At 38.9% G+C, this 22810-nt stretch overlaps 1 protein-coding gene across 1 annotated transcript; it reads left to right on the top strand.

Annotated features, from left to right (window-relative positions):
* Positions 1–11600: 11600 nt before the first annotated feature.
* On the top strand, positions 11601–12524 carry LOC130832566 (proteasome subunit alpha type-6-like). Its single transcript, XM_057700973.1, is given in 1 exon segment — positions 11601–12524. A coding segment is annotated over 1 exon segment (741 nt). The 5' UTR covers positions 11601–11635; the 3' UTR covers positions 12377–12524.
* The last annotated feature ends 10286 nt before the right edge of the window (positions 12525–22810 follow it).

Here is a 22810-nt window from a genome sequence, read left to right as displayed (position 1 = left end):
AAAGGAGGGATGCCAACCTGGGATTAACTTTACGGTGACTAATCATAATACGAATTATTAAAACAAAAGAAAAAACTGACTGGTTTAGTATCTACTATTAATCAACTCACATCTCCCTTAAACTTTGGAGAACCCATGTAGTAAAGGAGAAATAATTACTTCCTCATTCCTTTTTTTTACATTCAACCAACTAAAACCATCTATTTTTGTTGTTGTTTTGTTTTGCTTAGCTTTAACCTAATTTCAGAATTTAACTGAAAGTAAGCATGAGTTTTCCATCAATTAATTCCCTCGGGCTGGTTTAACATTCAAGGGGTAGAAAACTGTGACTCTTATAGACCTGTAAGCAACACTGAGGGGATATATACTGTTCTTTCTTGAAGAAGACCCTAGTTTATCCATTGACAAGGTCCTATAGGGAATTAGCTGGTGATGCTTTCAAAACAATCAGTATATTTCCTGTTTATTCTACCTATCATTCAGACTCACTTGAGAAGGCCTGGATATTAGTTGATATTAAGAAACTCTTTTAAAATGTATTGACAGCATTGGAGGGAAAACCCTTGCTTTTCACTTCAAAGGTATGTCCTACTTACCGCTTCAGTCTGCCTTTCTAAGCAGGCAGGAGCTATTGTCTGCAGCCTCTTATCTTTTTGCCCAGTTTAGTTCACTTATTTCAGCCAACCAGAATTCAGTTATATAACATTTCTCTCCACAAGACTTTGGAATCTGAGATAGGCTTTGTTTCAAATTTCATTCTGTTAACTTAGTAACTGTAAGAGTTTGGACAATTATTAATACCTACTTGTGGCTTGGACAATTTTTACTACTTACTTAGCGCCACTGTTGTGATGATTAAATAAGTTAATTATATGAAACTGTTGATATATTGAAGGTGTTCAATAACTGGTTACTATTATTACTATCCTATTCATGATTCATATGACCCTTTTCATTATATAGATCATTATGTATTGGATAAACATCTTATTTCTTTCATCTGAAAAACATACTAGAACAAAGGACTCATTTCTACTTATAAACTCAAATTTTGAAGTATATTATTGTTTAACATAAAAGAAGCAGACTCACAGATATAGAGAACAAACTAGTGGTTACCACTTTGGGGGGCGGGGGCAGGGCAATACAGAGGTGGGGAGTGGGAGGTACAACTATTGGGTGTAAGACAGGTTCAAGGATGTATTGTACAACATAGGGAATATCGCCAATATTTTATAATAACTGTAAATGGAAAGTTACCTTTAAAAACTGTATAAAAATAGGGGAATTCCAGGCTTCCTAGGTGGCGCAGTGGTTAAGAATCCGCCTGCCAATGCAGGGGACACGGGTTCGATCCCTGCTCCAGGAAGAGCCCACATGCCGCCGAGCAACTAAGCCCGTGTGCCACAACTATTGAGCCTGCGCTTTAGGGCCTGTGAGCCACAACTGTTGAGCCCATGTGCTGCAACTACTGAAGCCCACGCACCTAGAGCCTGTGCTCTGCAACAAGAGAAGTCAGGGCAACGAGGAGCCCACGCACCACAACAAAGAGTATACCCCACTTGCCGCAGCTAAAGAAAGCCCGCGCACAGCAAAAGGAGACACAATACAGCCAATTAAATAAATAAATAAATAAATAAATAAATAAAATAAGGGAATTCCCTGGTGATCCCTGGAGTCCGAGTTAGGACTTGGCGCTGTCACTGTGCTGGCCTAGGTTCAATCCATGGTGGAGGAACTAAGATTCCCACAAGCCATTCAGTGCAGCAAAAAAATAAAATAAAAAATAAAAATTGTCTAAAAACAAAAAAGTTTTAAAGAAATTTAAGTATACTATTGTAAATGTTAATTTATTTTATTTTTCTAATTCCCCAAATAGTACATTCTCATACTAAAAGTCTGAAGTACAGAAAACAAGTAGAAAGAAAATCATCCATAGCGCTAGTATGTAAAGACAGCTACCATAAGTCTTGCCTATTTCACTTACTATAATGAGGATTTTTACAAACTCTTCTTCAGCGTTATTTTATCCCAGCTATTTTGAAATTTTTCAATACTACAGAAAAGGTGAAAGATGAGTACTATGACTGCCCACCTTTATTCCCCAAATATTAACATCTTGCCCAGTTTGCACACTTTTTCTCTCTCCACACACACACTTTTTTTTTTTTTTTTTGGTTTAACAATTTGAAAGCAAATTGCTAACATCATGTTACTTTATCCCTAATACTGCAACATGCACCTCCTAAGAATAAGAATAACAATACCATTATCACACCAATGAACTTTAACAATGATTTAATAATACCACGTAATATAGGGTCTATATTCCAATTTTCTGTCTCAAAAATGTTTTTATACTCCCCGCCCTACTCCAGGATATAATCCAAATTCCACACACTGCACTGTTTTTCGTGTCCTTCGTGTCTCCTCTATCCTTATTTTTTTTTCTTTTTTGTCTTTCAAAACATTGGTCTCATAGAATCCTCTGCATTCTGAATCTATCAGAATTCCTCATGATAGGAGTCAGATTAAAGGTGTTTCACAAGGATCTTACATAGGTAATATACTTCCTACTATATTCCATCAAAACGCACAATGTCAGTTTGTCCCATTATAAGTGATGCTCTGTTTAATGACCTATCACTTTTATCTTGAATACAGTGGTAGTCACCATATTTTCCTATTGTAAAGATACCTTTTTCCTTCATAATTAATAAGTAACCTTGAGAGGATACTTGGAGACCATACAAATATCCTGTTCCTCAACAAATTTATACCCAACGGTTTTAAACATCCATTGATGATCCTTGCTCAAATCAACTGTTTCACTAAGGGTTTCAAAACGCTGATTTCCTAATTTTTCATTCTTTTTTACATTTATTAGCTATCATTTTCCTGCAAAAAAGAGCTTTCTTCCCCTCTCTTCTTTTTTTCAACATCACAATGAATTCACAGGCTTCTTTTTAAAATTTAGTGTATAATCCAGTTACCATCATTATTCTTTTTGGTGCCCAAATTGTCCCAAATTTGGCCAGTGGAAGTCCATTCAGGATGGCTTCTGTGTTCTTTTGACATTCCTCCATTAGCCTTCAAGTACCTCCTTTCTAGCACAACAAGGTGTTCTAGGCTAAACTTGTAGTTTTCCTGACCTATATCTAAAAGTCACTCAATTCTCCAAGGAACCCTAATTTCTTTTAATGGGGAATGCTTCTAAAACCAAGATTAAGGTACAGTCATTGCTACTGAGTTGTCATTAATTCTAGTTTAAGTGGACAGAAATAAGAAATACATTTTTTAAAAGCATGACTTCATACTGATACTTCCAATTCAAATCCAACACTAAAGAATTATTCAATACCTTTCCCATTTCATATTTATATCTCCCTTCTTTTGCAATAATTACCAACATAAATTTATTTACTAATTTGCTCTATAGTATAATACATACAAAACAGTTTCACAATCACTACACTGAAACCCCTACTAGCGACACCTACTTGGTAAAATTTAAGATTTCACTGCATCTCTTTTTTCGTTCTTAGAACGTATCCCACTGTGAGTACACAGAGTACTATATGAAAGTTACATGAATCGAGTAATTTTCTGTTTAGTAATTTCACCCATTAATAATATTTATTTCCATTTGCATTCGATTTTAGGGTTTATTCTTTCCTTTTACCTAAGATATAATTTTTAATCAACTTGATTGAGGTATAATTTATACACAGCAGAATGCACACATTTTACGTGTACAATATGAGTTTTGGAAAATGTATACATCTGTGTAACCATCATCATAATCAAGGTACAGAATATTTCCCTCACCTCAAAAAGTTCCCTTGTGCCCCTTTCCAGTAAATCCCACCTTAATCAGTTTTCTATCAATATAGATTATATCTGTCTTCTCTAGAGTTTCATATTAATGAAGTCATATAGTGTATACTCTTTTGAGTCTGGTTTCTCTCACTTAATATAATGTTTCCAAGATTCTTTCATGTTCTTTCATACTCCAGTAGTTCTCTCTTTTTTACTTCTGAGTAGAAGGCCAACATGTGGATATGCCACAACTTGTTTTTCCATTTATGTATTGATGGACATTAGAGCTGTTTCTAGTTTGGGACTCTTATGTATAAATCTGCTATGAACAATTATATACATTGTGTGGACATATTTTCCTTTCTCTTGGGTAAATACTCAGGGGTGAAATTGTTGAAGCCCATATGGTAAGTGTATGGTGGGGTTTTTTTTTAACATTTATTTATTTATTTGGTTGCACCGGGTCTTAGTTAAGGCAGGTGGGCTCCTTAGTTGCGGCTCACCAGCTGCTTAGTTGCACCACACAGGCTCCTTAGTTGTGGCATGCGAACTCTTAGTTGCAGCATGCATGTGGGATCTAGTTCCCTGACTAGGGATCAAACCTGGGCACCCTGCATTGGGAGCATGCAGTCTTAACCACTGTGCCAGCAGAGAAGTCACTGGAACTCTCATAGATTAACTGGTGGGAATGTAAAATGGTATAACTTTGGGAAACTGGCTATTAACTAATAAAGTTAAACATACACTGGGACTTCCCTGGTGTCACAGTGGACAGGACTCTGCGCTCCCAATGCAGGGATCTCAGGTTTGATCCCTGGTCAGGGAACGAGATCCCACATGCATGCCACAAATAAGAGTTCATATGCCACAACTAAGGCGCCCGCCTGCTGCAACTAAGGAGCCCACATGCCACAACTAAGACCCAGTGCAACCAAATAAAAATTAAAAAATAAAACTTAAGAAAAATGTACGAGAGCTCCAGCTCTTCTATATTCATGATAACATTTGGTATTGTCAGTCTTTAAAATTTTAGCCATTTTATTTGGTGCACGGTGGTATCTGTTTGTGGCCTGAATTTGCATTTCCCTGATAAGTAATGATGCTGAGGATTATTATTAGCCAAAATATGTCTTCTTTTGTTAAATGTGTATTTATTTATTTATTTATTTATTTATTTATTTATTTAGGCTGCATTGGGTCTTTGTAGCTGTGCTAGGGTCTTGGCTACCGTGCACGGGCTTTCGCTAGTCGCAGTGAGCAGGGGCTACTCTTCGTTGCAGTGCACTGGCATGTCAGTGCGGTGGCTTCCCTGGTTGCAGAGCATGGGCTCTAGGCACTCGAGCTTCAGTAGTTGCAGCACTTGGGCTCAGCAGTTGTGGCGCACGGGCTCAGTAGCTGTGGCTCATGGGCTCTAGAGGGCAGACTCAATAGTTGTGGTGCATGGGCTTAGTTGCTCAATGGTGTGTGGAATCTTCCCAGACCAGGGATTGAACCCATGTCCCCTGCATTGGCAGGTAGATTCTTAACCACTGCACCACCAGGGAAGTCCCTAAAATATTTAAATCTTCTACCCAATCATATTGGGTTGTCTTTATTATTGAGTCATAAGAGTTCTTTTCATATACTGAATATAAGTCCTTTGTCAGATATATGTATTAAGGATACTTTCTTCTAGTAAGTGGCTTGCCTTTTACTTTTAAGCATCTTTTTGAAGAGCAGAAGTTTTCAATTTTAATGAAATCCAACTAATTACATATGTGGTATCTGTCATATGCTTAATGTAACTTATATAACACATATACCATATTTATATATGATATATAGCTTATATGTATGATTTGTGTTTTTTATGTCCCAAAAATTTTTGCCTAAAAGAAGGTCATATGGATTTTCTACTTTTTTTTTTAGAAGTTTTAACTTTTTCCTTTTACATTTAGGTCTGTGATCAATTCTGAGTTAATTTCTGTGTAAATGAGGTAAAGTTTGCAGTTTATTTTTCTATATAAGGATATTCAGTTGTTCCCATCATTGTTTAAAAGTCCACCCTTTTCTTCATCAAATTACCTTGGCAGTTTTGTCAAAAATCAATTGACCACATACGGTGGGTGTATTTCTGGACCCTAGCCTATTTTATTGATTGGTATATTTATCTTTACCAAAAAACACATGGTCTTCATAACTGTAACTTTTTAGTAGCATAGTTTAAGTCCTCTGGCTCTGTTTTTATTTTTCAAAATTGTTTTTGCCTAGTCCAGATCCTTTGTATTTTAATAGAAATCTTATTAACAGATTTTAATTTTTACATAAAGCCTACTGAGATATTTATTAGAATTGAATTAAACTTAGAGATTAATTTTGGTAAGAACTGATATCTTTTTTTAAATTTTTATTTATATATTTATTTATATATTTATATATTTATTTATTTATTTATTGGCTGCATTGGGTCTTCATTGCTTCACCTGTGCTTTCTCTAGTTGCTGGGAGCAGGAGCTACGCTTCATTGTGGTGCATGGGCTTCTCATTTCAGTGGCTTCTCTTGTTGTGCAACATGGGCTCCAGGCGTGTGGGCTCGATAGCTGTGGCTCATGGGCTCTAGAGCGCAGGCTCAGTTGTTGTGGTGCACAGGCTCAACTGCTCCGCAGCATGTGGGATCTTCCTAGACCAGGGATGGAATCCGTGTCCCCTGCATTGGCAGGCGGATTCTTAACCACTGCACCAGCAGGGAAGTCCCTGACATCGTAATCATATTGAATCTTCTGATTCATGAACATGGTGTATCTCTCCATTTATAAAGTCTTTAATTTCTTTCAGCAATCTTTTGTAGTTTTCATTGTACATACATTTTCATTAAATTTATCTCCAAATATTTAATGGTTTTGATGCTATTTAAATGGTGTTTATTTAAATTCTATTTCCAATTGTTCCAATCAACACCATTAGTCTTATCTGTTTACTTTGTATCCCATGACCTTGCTAATAAACTCACTAAATAATTTTAGAAGTTTTTCTGTAAATTTCTTAGGATTTTCCACATATGTAATCATGTCTGTGAATACGAACTGCTTTACTTTTTTCTTTCTACATGCCTTTTATTTCTTTTTCTTGCTTTTTGTACTGTCTAGGACTTCCAATACAATATTAACTAGAAGCAGTGAGAGTGACCACTATTTAAAAATTAGAGCAAGTGTTTATTAGGATGTAGAGAACTACTGTGTACTGTTAGTAAAAATGTAAAATGGTGCAACTGCTATGGAAAACTGTATGGTGAAAAATTAAAAATGAATTACCACATGATTCAGCAATTCTACTTCTGGGTATATATAACCGAATGAACTGGAAACAGACTCTCGAAGAGATATTTGCACAATCATATTCATGGCAGCATTATTCAAAATAGCCAAAATGTAGAAGCAATCCAAGTATCTATGAACAGATAAATGGATAAACAAAATGTGGTATACACGTACTATGGAACATTATCCAGCCTTAAAAAGGAAAGATATTGTGTCACATGATACGACATGGATGAACTTTGAGGACATTATGTTAAGAGAAATAAGCCAGTCACAAAGGACAAATATTGTACAATTCCAATTATATAAGGTATAGAGTAGTCAGATTCATAGAGACAAAAAGAATGGTGGCTGTCAGGTGCTGGAGAAAGAGGGGAAATGGAGAACTACTGACTAACTGGTACCCAGTTCTGCGTGATGAAAAGAGTCTATGGACGGATGGTGGTGAAGTAGCACAACAATGTGCAGGAACTCAATGTCACTGAACTGCGTACCTACAAACGGCTAAGACTGTGAATTTCATATTATGTGTATTTTACCACAATTTAATATATTTAAAAACATTTAAGGCAGTGATTATCAGGCTAGGTAAAAAGCAAGAACCAACTGAAGTTGTCTACAAGATGCGTTTAAAATATAAAGACACAAATAGGTTAAAATTTAAAGTTGGAAAGAAGAAACATAAGAAAGCATAAGGAGTAGCTAAATACATATCAGACAAAATAGACTTCAGGACAAAAATAAACACTAAAAACAAAGATGGACACTTCACAATGATAAAAAGGAAGTATATCAGGCAGCTACAATTATTATAAATATATTCGTGCCTAAGAGTGGAGTCTCAAAATACATGAAGCAAAACTGAAATAACTAAAGAGAGAAACAAATTCACAACCATAATTGTAGATGTAATCATCTCTCACTATAATTGATAAAGCAACTAATTAATAATACAGAAGATCTGAATGACACTTCCAATTACTTTAACTTAATTGACATTTATAGAACACAACACCTGACAACTTAAGAATACACATTCTTGGACTTCCCTGGTGGCACAGTGGTTAAGAGTCCACCTGCCAATGCAGGGGACATGGGTTAGATCCCTGGTCTGGGAAGATCCCACTTGCTTTGGGGCAACTAAGCCTGTGCACCACAACTACTGAGCCTGCGTTCTAGAGCCCATGAGCCACAACTACTGAAGCCCATGCGCCTAGAGCCCATGCTCTGCAACAAGAGAAGCTACTGCACTGAGAAGCCTGTGCACTGCAACGAAGAGAAGCCCCCACTCACTGCAACTAGAGAAAGCTCACGTGCAGCAACAGACCCAGCGCAACCAAAATAATTAATTAATTAATTAATTAACGGATTAATTGAATTAAAGAATACACATTCTTTTCAATGAACATGGACCATCTTCCGAGAAAGAACATAGTCTGGATCATAAAGCAAACTTCAATAGACTTCAAAAGACTGAAGCCCACATAGTATGTTCTGACAATATAACTAAATTAGAAATCAATATAACTAGATATCTATGATAGCCCCAAATATTTAAACAACTTCTAAATAATCCACGAGTCAAAGAAAAAAAAATCACAAGGAAAATGAGAAAATATTTTAAATTGAATGAAAATGAAAATACAGTACATCAGACTTTGTATATCCACCTAAAACAGTGCTGTAAGAAAAACTTATAGCTTCAAATACTTACATTAGAAGAGGAATGTATCTGAAGCTATATCAATAATTATTATTATATACATAAGCCTTAATTATTGACATAATTATTGATATAATAATACATCAATTATTAAGGCTTTCAACTTCAAAAATGAAAGATGAAAGATGATCAAATTAAACCCAATGTAAGTAGAAGAAAAAAAATACTAAAGTCCAGAAAATAATCAAATAGAAAACAAACACTAGAGAAAAATTAACAAAACTTAAAAGCTAGTTCTATGAAAAGATCAATAAATGTGATAAACCCCTAGATAAACTGACTTAAAAAAGGACACAAATGGGACTTCCCTGGTGGTCCAGTAGTTAAGACTCTGAGCTTCCACTGCAGGGGGGCAGGTGCACAAGCTTGATCCCTGTTCAGGGAACTATTATCCCACACGCCCCATGGTGTGGCAAAAAAAAGAAAAAGAAAAAAAAAGGAAACAAACTATGTTGGAGGAGGTCATCAAGAGGACGTGATCAGTGACTGACTGATGAGCTGGACCCAGGCAATCAGAGGCTCCTCACCCCCTCAACTGTGCTTGTCATGTCCATTCTTACCACTGTTCCCACAATGGGAGCTGTTTCAAGGATACAGCCTTGAGAGAGTAAGGTGTTCTTGAGACCATCTGGACTGCGGCGGTGACAGATTCCAGTTAAGGCCTCTATCTAAACTTTTATGATTCTAGTGGTGGGTGTGGAGATCTACTCACCTTGTGGCCACCTGAGACAAGCATCATAAGTAAGTTCCCTTCTTATTATAAACCTGCCAGCTACCAACCTGGAGTGGTCTGCTTCTTTCTTCAGTCTCCCCTTGCTCAGTGGGTACAAAAGCCAGGTTGTGAACTAACAACTGGTGAGGCAGTCAGGAGACTGAAGAAATGAGCCTTGGGAGAAAGGCATTTGAGGACGAAATCCTGAATTAATCATCAACCTCTATGTTAGGAGGGGTGGCCTGTATGTTAGATGCTTATGGACCAATGTGTGAGTAGAGGCACATCCTGAAAGAGCTGGGTGCATAATGCATTTGTTTGAGGAACTGAGCAGAGCACACGGTGGCAAAGAAGGGAAGCAAATGGCTGCTGCAATGGGCTGTCCTCTACTGTGGGCAGTTATGTGGCCACCGATGCCCAAATAGAGGCTGAAGCTCGAGTTAGACAGCTGGAAGAAGAGTTGAACTTAGAGAAGAACATGCAGTTGTCCACTACTCTGCTAGCTTTGGGGCTGGCAGACAAGGTGGAAGAGCAGGATAATAAGTTGGAGACCTTCATGTGCCATTTTGCACAGCTAGGAGGGCACAAGCTACTGCAGATTAAGGTCCAAGTACTTGTAACAAAGCCTGATTAGGATGCTGAGAGGCAGAATCCCTGGGAAAGAGAGGAGAGCAAAGGGGAAGATGTGGTGATTGAAACAGAGTGCCTTATGCTGCCCAACCCCTAATACAAAGGAACAAAAATTTAAATAATCACCATAGACTTCTGATAAGAGAGAAATACACCCCAAAACTCCCAGGAGAAAACCCTCATTCCTTCTTTGTCTTTGAAGTTTGAATGTTTTTGAAATGTAAATACCCCAGGAGAAAATTAAAATACTGCCCACAGAGACTGAAGAAAAAAAGGGGGTGGCGGAAATGCTTTTTAAAATACAGGCTGCTACAGAAGGCTTCTCACACAAAATCTAGTCCACAGCTTCCATAAGATTATTCATCAGGGACAAATACAAATCTTAAGTCTTCTCCACAAATATTACTAAAAGGTTTTTAGCCATATGAGTGGGTACCTGATTCATGGCTAAAGTTTTGTTTGTATGTTTACATGTGTCTATGTATATATATTATATATATGTGATGCTTTTCTACTGCCAGAGGATATTGCCAAGATTTGTTTAAAAAAAAAAAAAAAGGCTCTATTTAATTGGCTAAAAGAAAAGCTTTGATGTCAATAGTGCACTTACATAAAACTGAGACAATTTTCTTTCATCTGCTAAAAGGACAAAGTGTTCTTGGACTATTGGTCTGTTCTTGGGATTGTGAGAAGTTTTTCTTTACCTTTTAAGTAATCTGCCTAGAAAACAAAGATTCTATGTTTTATCAAAGTAATTTCCTGTGTTTCATATTGTATTTATCAGGTCTTTGATTTCTTAAGAAAACTGAGTCTTCCCCATTAAAAGAGCTATGTAAAGAGTTTCTTTACAACTATGTAACTTTCTATATTTGCCTGTGAAGTCTTTGTCACTTTGGCTAAATAGATAACTAAGTAGTTCACAGTGAACTATGATTCTATTTAATCAAGTGTTTTAAAGCCTTTTGGTATTCTGACAAACTTTTCAAAGTCAAATCCTAAATGAAGTCTTGTTGACTTTGGGATTTTCAAGAGGGCCCCTGGAATATCTCAAAAGACGTAAAAAAAAAAATAAAAAATAAAAGATGTGTTCTCTCTCCTTATAAAAGAAAGTTATTAAACTAGTCAGGCTTATTTGATATGTTAAATTACATGGGAGGCATTGTCAAATAACTAGTGATGATAAACTTTTTAAGGATATATTTGTATAAAATTCCTAAAAATCTGATATATCCTGGTGTAACATTATCATTCATAACTTTGAAATATATGTCACAGAAATGACCAAATTCCTTGTCAACTGCACTGTATCAATGAACCCTCCTTAACCATGATCCTTAACCATGGCCTTTTTTAAGTTTTTTGTCATTTACAGACAAAATGTGTTTTACTCTGATGCTTCTGCAAAAGTGTTCCTGCGATGGGTCCCCGAGACTGTGTTTGGAGTGGTGGTGCACCATGTCTCGTGGTTCCAGTGCTGGTTTTGACTGCCACATTACCATTTTTTCCCCCGAAGGCTGGCTCTACCAAGTAGAATATGATTTTAAGGCTATTAACCAGGGTGGCCTTACATCAGTAGCTGTCAGAGGGAAAGACTGTGCAGTAATTGTCACACAGAATAAAGTACCTGACAAATTATTGGATTCCAGCACGGTGACTCACTTATTCAAGATAACCAAAAACATTGGCTGTGTGATGACAGGAATGACAGCTGACAGCAGATCCCAGGTGCAGAGGGCACGCTATGAGGCAGCTAATTGGAAATACAGGTATGGTTATGAGATTCCTGTGGACATGCTGTGTAAAAGAATTGCTGATATTTCTCAGGTCTACACATAGAATGCTGAAATGAGGCCTCTTGGTTGTTGTATGATTTTAATCGGTATAGATGAAGAACAAGGCCCTCAGGTATACAAGTGTGATCCTGCAGGTTACTACTGTGGGTTTAAAGCCACTGCAGCAGGAGTTAAACAAACTGAGTCAACCAGCTTCCTCGAAAAAAAAGTGAAGAAGAAATTTGATTGGACACTTGAACAGACAGTGGAAACTGCAATTACGTGCCTGTCTACTGTTCTATCAATTGATTTCAAACCTTCAGAAATAGAAGTTGGAGTAGTTACAGTTGAAAATCCTAAATTCAGGATTCTTACAGAAGCAGAGATTGATGCTCACCTTGTTGCTCTAGCAGAGAGAGACTAAACATTGTAGTCAGTTTACCAGATCCACGACGCCACTTGCCTGTGTGTTTGGTAACAACAGACCAACATTATGGGGGCCCCTGGATTGAAAAAGGAACCTCTCCCACTCCTCCTGCCACTGAAGTGGCTAGGATTCTGTATAAATAAAAACAGTGCTTTTGGAAGAAAAAAAAAAAGTGTTCCTGCAAAAGTGCTTCATCTTCAAGAAGATTCATTGGAAAGACTCTGACATTACAGGTTTCTAATAACTAAGATCAATCTGCCTTCATGTGGTGGGACAACAGTGAACCTTTCAAGCGGTTCCCCAAGGCTACCTGCATAGCCCCACAATATGTCATGGGATTGTAGCACAAGATTTGTCCTTGTTCTCCACATCAGTAAAATGGACCCATTACATTGATGATTTAATGCTAACATGAAGACTTGCCTCTGCTGCAGGCTTTGCTGGAACATCTGCGAGGAAAAGGAAAAGTGGTGAACCCACAGAAAATTCAAGGCCCAGGCACTACCGGAAAGGTTTTAGGAGATGTTCGGTCAGGTAAAACATGAGTTGTCCCAGAAGCTATGATTGATAAGGTGCAAGCCTAGTCAATCCCTAAGAATATAAAAGAGGTGCAAGCCTTTGTATGGACTTGTGGTTTTGGAGGACTCTTATCCTCACCTGGAATAGTGAGTACCTCGTCATTTCAAAGGTCATGATGTGCAACACCGGGCAAAAGAACATGACATTGAATGGAGGCTCCATCCTGCCTGGAATCTGTGAGCAGTAGGGTTGGTAAAAAAGGAAAAATGGAATAGTAAAACAGCAGATTAAATTACTAACAGGAAAAACCACCTTGGCTGGGTAGACTAAAGTACTGTCCCAAGCTTTAATACATTTGAATGATCAATCAGTAGGGCCTGTTGCCCCACATGCCAGAAGGGGGACCCCTGCCAAGACACCCAACACCATAAAGTATGGAAGTCATGGGAAAGAGCCACTGCCCTGACTCTCACCATAAATCAACATGCTGTTCTGCTGAGAACACCAAGCCCCATCACACCCTGGAAAAGGCATTATCTACTGGAATTTGTAATCAGACGTCCCATCAGGATGAGCGAGTTACTTCCTGCCCCTGGGAGAGTGGTAATTACTCAATCTCCATTGGCACCCTATTTTCATGCTGCAAGCTGGACCTGATGAAACGTACGATGCCCAAAATGGAACATGCACCATGGAGAAAAAGAAGAAGCTATGGGTCCTGGTCTGGCATCCCTCCCACCCCTGAGCCCATCTCCTCACGTCTGACAGTGCTGCCTCCCTCGGCCACATGTAAGGGATGCACAACCAGGTCAAACTCCTAAAGCTGCCAACCGCCTTCTCCTCCAGGCCAGGTGGACACATTCTGTTTTCCTCTGGTACTATCATTTGGCTGCTGTCTTTGCTCCCTCCACTGGCCTGGAGGACGATATACCACACATAGAAGCCCTTACTAAATTCTCCCAGCAAGCCTTAAGGGATAGCCAGAAAGGCCTGTCCTTACCAAACAATGAAATGTCTCTCATGAAAAAGGCTGTCCTCCAAAACAGGATGGCCGTGGACATTACTACTGCCTCAAAAGGAGGCACCTATGGAGGCACCTATGCCATCATTCAAACAGAACGTTGTGTGTTCACACCTGGTGAGTCTGCTAATGTGCCATCTCTGCTAAATCACATGGGGACACAAATGAATGCCCTGAGTGATGTGACCCCCAGCCCAGGGGGCCCACAAATAAATCAGTGGTGTGGATCATGGGGCTCGGTGGAAAAAATTATTTATGTGGGGAATCACTGTCTTAATCTGTGTTTTCTCTTGCGTGTGTCTATACTGTCGCTGTAGCACCTGCCTCCAACACAGCCAGACAGCCACCAAATGAGGCACCTCCATGCTCATAAAAGCCCTTGCTGATTGCTCAGGGCACACTGCGGAAGAGGGGGAGTGTGTGAGATTATAAGGGCCAGTCACAAGGGGTAACATGTTGGAGGAGGTAATCTGATTGAGGACGTGACAGCCAGCTGACCTGTGAGCGGGACCCAGGCAATCAGAGGCTCCTCACCTCCTCCTCTGTCCTTGGAATGTACACTTTGCCTACGGTTACCATAGTGGGAGCTGTTCCAAGGATGCAACCCTGAGTGAGTAAGGTGCTGTTGATACCACGAATAAGTGAATGAACCCAGTTAAGGCCACTAGATAAATTTTTACAATTCTGGTAGGCAGGTGTGGAGACCTACTCATCTTGAGGCTGCCCAAGACAAGCCTTGTAAATAAGTTCCCTTATTAAAGCCACCACCTACCAGGGAATGTAATTTTGTGCAGCCACTATGGAAAACAGTATGGAGCTTCCACAAAAAATTAAAAATAGAACTACCATACAATCCAGCAATTCCACTTCTAGGCATTTAACCAAAGAAAACAAAAACATTACTTAGAAAAGATATATGGGGATTTCCCGGTGGCACAGTGGTTCAATGCAGTGGATACGCGTTCGATCCCTGCTATGGGAAGATTCCACATGCTGCAGAGCAACTAAGCCCGTGCGCCACAACTACTGAGCCTATGCTCTAGAGCCCTCAAGCCACAACTGCTGAGCCCATGTGCCTCAACTGCTGAATCCCGTGCTCCTAGAGCCTGTGCTCTGCAACAAGAGAAGACACCACAATGAGAAGCCTGCTCACAGCAACAAGAATAGCCCCTATTCACTGCAACAAGAGAAAGTCCGCACGCAGCAACAAAGACCCAACACAGCCAATAAATAAATGAATGAATAAATTAATTAAAAGAAAGAAGGAAAGAAAAAGAAAGGAAGAAAAGGTATAAGCACCCCTATGCTCACTGTAGCATTATTCACAATAGGCAAGATATGGAAGCAACATAAGTGCCCATTGATAGATGAATGGATAAAGAAGCTGTGGTGTATATGGAATATTATTCAGTCACGAAGAAAGAATGACAACACAGATGGACCTAGAGGGAATTACGCTAAGTGAAATAAGTCAGACGGAGAGAGACAAATATCACATGATTTCACTTACATATGGAATATAAAAAAACAAAACAAATGAGCCAACATAACAAAACAGAGACACAGTCATAGACACAGAGAACAAAACAGAAACCGAGTCATAGATACAGAGAAAAAACAGGCAGTTGCCAGAAGGGAGAGAGGTAGGGAGATGAATGAAAAAGATGAGGGAAATTAAGAGGCACAAACTTCCAGTTACAAAATAAATGAGTGTGTGGGAAATACAGTCGATAATAATATAATATCTTTGTATGGTGACAGATGGTAACTAGACTTATCGTGGTGAACATTCTGTAATATATAGGTATATCAAATCTTTATGTTTTACACCAGGAACTAACATAGTATTGTAGATCAATGATACTTCAAAAACAAACAAAACAAACAAACTCATAGAAAAAGAGATCAGATTTGTGGTTACCAGAGGCAGGGGTGGAGAAATGAATGAAGGTGCTCAAAAGGTACAAACTTCCAGTTTTATGATAAATAAGTACTAGGATGTAATGTGCAACATGATTAACACAATTAATACTGCTGTACGTTATATATGAAAGTCGTTAAGAGGGTAAATCCTAAGCATTCTCATCACAAGGAAGAAGTTTTTTTCTTTTTCTTTAATTTTGTATCTATATGAGATGATGGATGTTCACTAAATGTATTATACTAATCATTTCATGATGGACATAAGTCAAATCGTTGCTATACACCTTAAACTTATATAGTATGTAATTATATCTCAATAAAATTGGAAGCCAAAAAATAATAAAAATGAATAAATAAAACCACTACCTACCAGTCTGGAGTGGTCTGACTCTATCTTTGGTCTCTTCTCGCCCTATGTGCACAGGTGCCAGTTTGCGAACAACTATCAATGTCCGTATTGAAGAGGGGATACTTCTACAGTTCCTATGAGGATTAAAAAGATAATAAATAACAATAAGAGAACACTATGAACAACTCTAGGCAAATAAATTCAACAACTTTGATTTAACAGGTGGCAAGTTTTTTAAGGACAAATTAATAAACAGACACAAAAAGAAACAGAAAATCTGAATACTCCCATATTTACTACAGAAATTAAGTTTATAACTAAAAACTTTGGCACACAAAAAACTGTAGGCCTAGATGGCTATACGTCCTTTATCTAACATTAAAGGAAGAACTAATAGCAATCCTACACAAATTCTTTCAGAAATTAGAGGAGGGAACACTGCAACACATTTTTTTGAGGCCATCATTACCCAGACACCAAAACGAAGCCATTAGAGGAAAAGAAAGCTACAGACTAATATCTCTCATTAACATAGATGTAAAATTCCTTAACAAAAGATCAGCAATCAAATCTAACAATATACAAAAAGGATAATAAAACATGTAGAAAGAAAATATAAAAGAAACTCTTTGCAACCACGGAATGGGCAAGGATTACCTAGGAAGGAAGGACGGAAGAGAGGGAGGGAGGGAGGGAGGGAAGGAAAAGGAAAACGAAGGAAGAGAAAGAAAGAAAGAAAAAGAAAGAAAGAAAGAGAGAGAGAGAGAGAGAAAGAGAGAGAGAGAGAGAGAGAGAGAAAGAAAGAAAGAAAGAAAGAAAGAAAGAAAAGAAAGAGAGAGAGAGAGAGGGAAAGGGAGAAAGGGAGGAAGGGAGGAAGGGAGGAAGAAAGAAAGAAATCATGGGCTACACAGTAAAAAAAAATTAAATTGAACTTACTGAAATAAAAGACAGTTAAGAAAATGAAAAGGCAAGCCATGGATCAGGACCAAATATCTGACACATAGGTGTGTTCTTTAGTGTATTCTGTATATAAATGCCCTATTAGATGACAAAGAAATTGCAGTTGCTTTTGATCACTGAAAACTGGATTCAAAGTAAGTTATAGCTAACAGGCTGATACCTCAAATCCTTTACATTCACAAAGAAAGGTTTTTTTTTTAATTTTATTGAAGTATAGTTGATTTACAATGTTGTGTTAATTTCTGCTATACAGCAAGGTGACTCATCAGTTATATATATTCTTTTTCATATTCTTTTCCATTACGGCTTATCACAGGATATTGAATATAGTTTCCTGTGCTATAGAGCAGGACCTTGTTGTTTATTCATCCTATATAGAATAGTCTGCATCTGCTAATCCCAAACTCCCAATACTTCCCTCCCCATCCCCCTCCTCCTTGGCAACCACAAGTCTGTTCTCTATGTCTGTGAGTCTGTTTCTGTCTCATAGATATGTTCAATTGTGTCAATTTTTCAGATTCCACATATAAGTGATATCATATGGTACCTGTCTTTCTCTTTCTGACTTACTTTGCTTAGTATGATAATCTCTAGGTCCATCCATGTTGCTGCAAATGGCAGTATTTCATTCTTTTTTATGGCTGAGTAATATTCCATTGTACGTATATGTGTATATATACACACACACACACACACACACACATCACATCTTCCTTATCCATTCATCTGTTGATGGGCATTTAGGTTGTTTCCATGTCTTGGTTATTGTAAATAGTGCTGTTATGAACATAGGGATGCATGTATCTTTTCAAATTATAGTTTGGTCTGGGCATATGCCCAGGAGTGGGATTGCTAGATCACATGGCAACTCTGTTTTCACACAAACATAGTTTAAATCTGGAAATTTAAAAGTAAAGCATATGTGCTACTTGTAATTACCTTTAGATATAATTGGGACTATACTACTATACATAATTCGGTACACTGATGTGCATAATTAATTCCAGTTATCATATTTTATATTTATTGGTCATTACAGCAAACATTTTTATGCTGCAAAAGAAATGTCAGTCCAGCAAAAAAGTTGAATTTAATTTTCTTTAAAGACAGACAAGCTTTAAGGAAGAAACAGCCTCTCTTGTTATCCCATTTTCAAATTACTAATACAGGGACTTCCCCAGTGGTCCAGTGGTTAAGACTCCGTGCTCCCAGTCCAGGGGGCCCATGTTCAATCCCTGGTCAGGGAACTAGATCCCGCATGCCACAACTAAGACCTGGTGCAGCCAAATAAATACACAAATTTTTTTTTAAATTACTAACACAACTTTACCAGAGAAATAATTATATATTTTGCCAAACATCAAATAAGCTACAAAAAATGTCCAAGATAGATGCATTTCTTGTTCAATTTCCAAAGATAAAGGTTTTCTAATGAAAGAATTTACATTCATTCCTAAACTAAGTAAACATTAAAAAACAAAGTTTAAAAAAAAGATAACTTTGCATAGTCCACTTAGTATTAAATTATTTTCTGTCCAACACTTTCTCAAAGTCAACATACTTATTTCTTAAGAACATGTTGACAAGAGCTTTCATTTCAAACCATTTAGCCTGTGTTAATACAAAATTCCTTGGCTACCACAAATCACATTAGTTGACTATGAAATTTCTCAATCTTCTTTACATCCTGAGCTTGGTCTGTTTACACACCAAACAAGCTTGCTTAATCATCTGTTATTTTAATACACACATTCCCAGCAGAATGTCTACACTGAGAACCACACCTTCAGAGGCTGGCAAGGTTAAGCCTCCTCAGCTGCATAGCTGAACTCCTCCCAAGTCTGATACTGTGGCCTTATTTGCCAGGGGGAAAGGGCAAGGGCAAGGGAAAAGCTGTGGGACAAGAGATGGTAGATCTGACCCACCAATGTACCTCCTACAACCACCAACACACTCAAATCGATGGAGAAAGACAAAGCAGAAAGTAAATGATGTTGGGTCAACTGAGCAGCCAACTGAGAATAAAGATGGATCCATAATTCATACTTCACCCAAGGATAACTTCCAAGTTGAGGTCAAGGATTTAAATGTAAAAAAACAAAACCACAAAATTTCTAGAAAAAGCCCTGAGGGAATTCCTATAGAACTCCAGAGTAGGGAAGGCCTTTCCAACTATGATAAATCTACAAAACCCAGGAGCCATAAAAGAAAAGACTGATTAATTCTACTACTATGTTTTATTCATTTCAATAGGCCTTTCATCCCAACAACAATAATAAACGAACTCTATCAAAGGCCACTATTATTCTTCATATGCCAAATTCCGTGGTCAATTCTCAGTCCTCATTCTTTTCAGTTTCACTGTAGTATGTGACAATGTTAATCACCACTATTTTCTTGATATGTAATTTTTTTTCTGGCTTCCAAGACACCGGACTCTGCTGGTTTTCCTCCCACTGTACTAGCTACTCCTTCTCTGTCACATTCCCCGGATCTTCCTCTTTTCCTGCTCTTAAATATTGGAGTGCTCCAGGATTTAATGCTTATTTCTATCTACAGTTATTCCCTAGATGGCCCATCCTGTCCCATATAAACATTGATTATTTGAAAATTTGTATCTCTTGATAACCCCTCTCCTAAACTCCAGATTCATAGAGCCAATTGCTTACTTGACATTTCCAGTTTGTGTGCCCAATATATTTCTCAAAGTTAACACATCTAAACCTAACTTCCTGACTCCCCACCAAAGCTTCTACTGTCCCTTGTCCTTATTCTGATAAGGCACCACCACTACCAGCTCAGCCCAGAAATTTTCAAGTTTTTTCCTTTTTTTTTAAACTGAAGTATACTTGATGTACAATATTACATAAGTTAAAGGTGTACAAAATAGTTGAAACAGGAGGGAAGGGGGCATGGCAGAACCTTTGAAAGAATGACATAGCCCGAGGACATGACATAAACTGATCAGAACCAAATGCGTCCAAGATGGCAGACTTCCGCTAGACCTTGAGCCTCAGTCATACAACGATAAGGATCAAAGTCAGCAGTGGACCAGTTCTTGAAAATCCCTGACCCTTCCTGAAATAGCTAGAATACTCCTCCCACTCGTTAGCCTACGAAATCACCCACCCCTATAAAAACGGACAACCCCCATACCCTGGTGCCTTTCTCACCTTCTGAGATGGCCCACACTCTGTCTGTGGACTAAGTTTCTCTCTAAATAAATCCACTTCTTACCTATCACTTTGTCTCTCACTGAATTCTTTCTGTGATGAGACATCAAGAACCTGAGCCTTGGTAAGTCCAGGCACCAGGTGAGTGATTCTAAATTAAAAGACTGTGGGTTAGCGTCTGAATCTGAGTTTTGGCTGGGTTTGAGTCCTGGCTGCGTGGGTTCAAGTCCCAGTCTGACGTGCACAGTTTCACAGTGATTCACAAATTTTAAAGATTATACTCCATTTGTACTTATTATAAAATATAGGCTATGTTTTTTGTATTATACAATATATTCCTGAAACTTATTTTATACCTAGTAGTTTGTACCTCTTAATCCCTTACCCCTACCTTGCCCCTCCCTCCTTCCCTCTCCCCGCTGGCAATCACTAGTTTGTTCTCTATATCTGTGAGTCTGCCTCTTTTTTGTTATAATCACGAAGTGGTTGTATTTTTTAGATTCCACATATAAGTGATATCATACAGTATTTAGTATACTGTAGCCTAGTATCTTCCAAGTCCACACATGTTGCTGCTGGCTGGAGCTGTGACCCTGCCCAGTTAGTTTTTTGGCCTGAGGCATCCCAGCACTGGCCCTAAAGGCTTGTTGGGTGGGGCCAAGTCTTGGTGGTAATGGGCCAGAGGGAGGTGCCCTCCCACAATGGTAGAAAGCTCCCAAGTATAGCTGCCACCAGTGCCTAGGTCCCCAGGGTGAGCTGCAGCCATACACACACACACACACCCCACCACCACCTCTCCAGGAGACTCTCCAAGACCAGCTGGTAGGTCTGGCTCAGGCTCCTATCAAATTACTACTTTTTCCATGGGTCCTGGTGCATGTGAGATTTTGTGTGTGCCCTTTAAGAATGAAGTCTGTATTTCCCCCAGTCTTTTTGGACTCCCGAAATTAAACTCTGCTGGCCTTCAAAGCCAAATGCTCTGAGAGCTTGTCTTCCCTTGCAGGACCCCAGGGCTGGGGAGCCCAGGATGCGGTTTAGAACTCTCACTCCTGTTGGAGAACTTTTGCAATATAATTATTCTCCAGTTTGTGGGTCTCCCACCTGGGGGCATGGGACATGATAATACCATGAGTCTGCCCCTCCTAACCATCTTGTTGTGGTTCCGTCTTTATGCTTGTTTGGTTTTTTTTAAGATTTATTTATTATTTTATTTATTTATTTATTTATTTTTGGCTGCTTTGGGTTTTTGTTGCTGCGTGCGGGCTTTCTCTAGTTGTGGCGAGCAGGGGCTACTCTTAGTTGCAGTGCACGGGCTTCTCATTGCTGTGGCTTCTCTTGTTGTGGAGCACAGACTCTAGGCATGCAGGCTTCAGTAGCTGAGGAGCATGGGCTCAGTAGTTGTGGCTCATGGGCTTTAGAGCACAGGCTTCGTAATTGTGGCACACGGGCTTAGCTGCTCCACGGCATGTGGGATCTTCCCAGACCAGGGCTCAAACCTGTGTCCCCTGCATTGGCCGGCAGATTCTTAACCACTGTGCCACCAAGGAAGTCCCCTTCTTTATGTCTTTAGTTGTAGATCTTTTCTGGCAGGTTCCAGTCTTTTTCATCCATGATTGTTCTGCAGATAGTTATGATTCTGGTGTGCTCATGAGGGGAAGTGAGGTCACTGTCTTTCTACTCCATCATCTTGGCCAATTCCTAGCATTATTTTTAACACCTCTCTTTCCCTCATATTCCACACCCAATACTGGCAAATCCTGTCAAATACACATTCCAAATCCAACCGTTTAAGACTGCTCTACCATACCATTCAGTCCAAGCCACTCTCAACTCTCTCTGAACTACAGTAATAGTTACCTAATTGGACTCTCTGATTCCATTCTTGCCTTCTACAGTCTATTCTCTACATTAGCATAGTGAACCTTCTCACATGTAAATCAGATCATATCTCAATCCTGTTCTCAATCTTCCAATGGTTTCCCATCACATTTAAAATGAAATCCGGGCTTCCTAGGTGGCACAGTGGTTGAGAATGCGCCTGCCAATGCAGGGGACACAGGTTTGAACCCTGCTCCAGGAAGATCCCACATGCCACAGAGCAACTAAGCCCATGTGCCACAACTATTGAGCCTGCGCTTCAGAGCCCGTGAGCCACAACTATTGAGCCCATGTGCCACAACTACTGAAGCCCACGTGCCTAGAGCCCATGCTCCGCAACAAGAGAAGCCACAGCAATGAGGAGCCTGTGCACCACAATGAAGAGTAGCCCCCACTCACTGCAACTAAAAAGAAAGCCCACGCACAGCAAAAAAGACCCAACACAGCCAATAAAATAAATAAGCAAATAAATTTATAAAAATTAAAATAAAATCCAAGTCCATACTATGTTATAGCCCTTGGCTATCTATGTGTCTCACTACTCTCACTCTGACTCACTGGGCTCCAATGATATGATGTGGTGTGGTGTGATGTAATGTGTCAGATAC

Source organism: Hippopotamus amphibius, chromosome 12 (genome assembly GCF_030028045.1).
Source record: "Hippopotamus amphibius kiboko isolate mHipAmp2 chromosome 12, mHipAmp2.hap2, whole genome shotgun sequence".
NCBI lineage: Eukaryota > Metazoa > Chordata > Mammalia > Artiodactyla > Hippopotamidae > Hippopotamus > Hippopotamus amphibius.
This window is presented reverse-complemented; position numbering and strand designations above follow the sequence as displayed.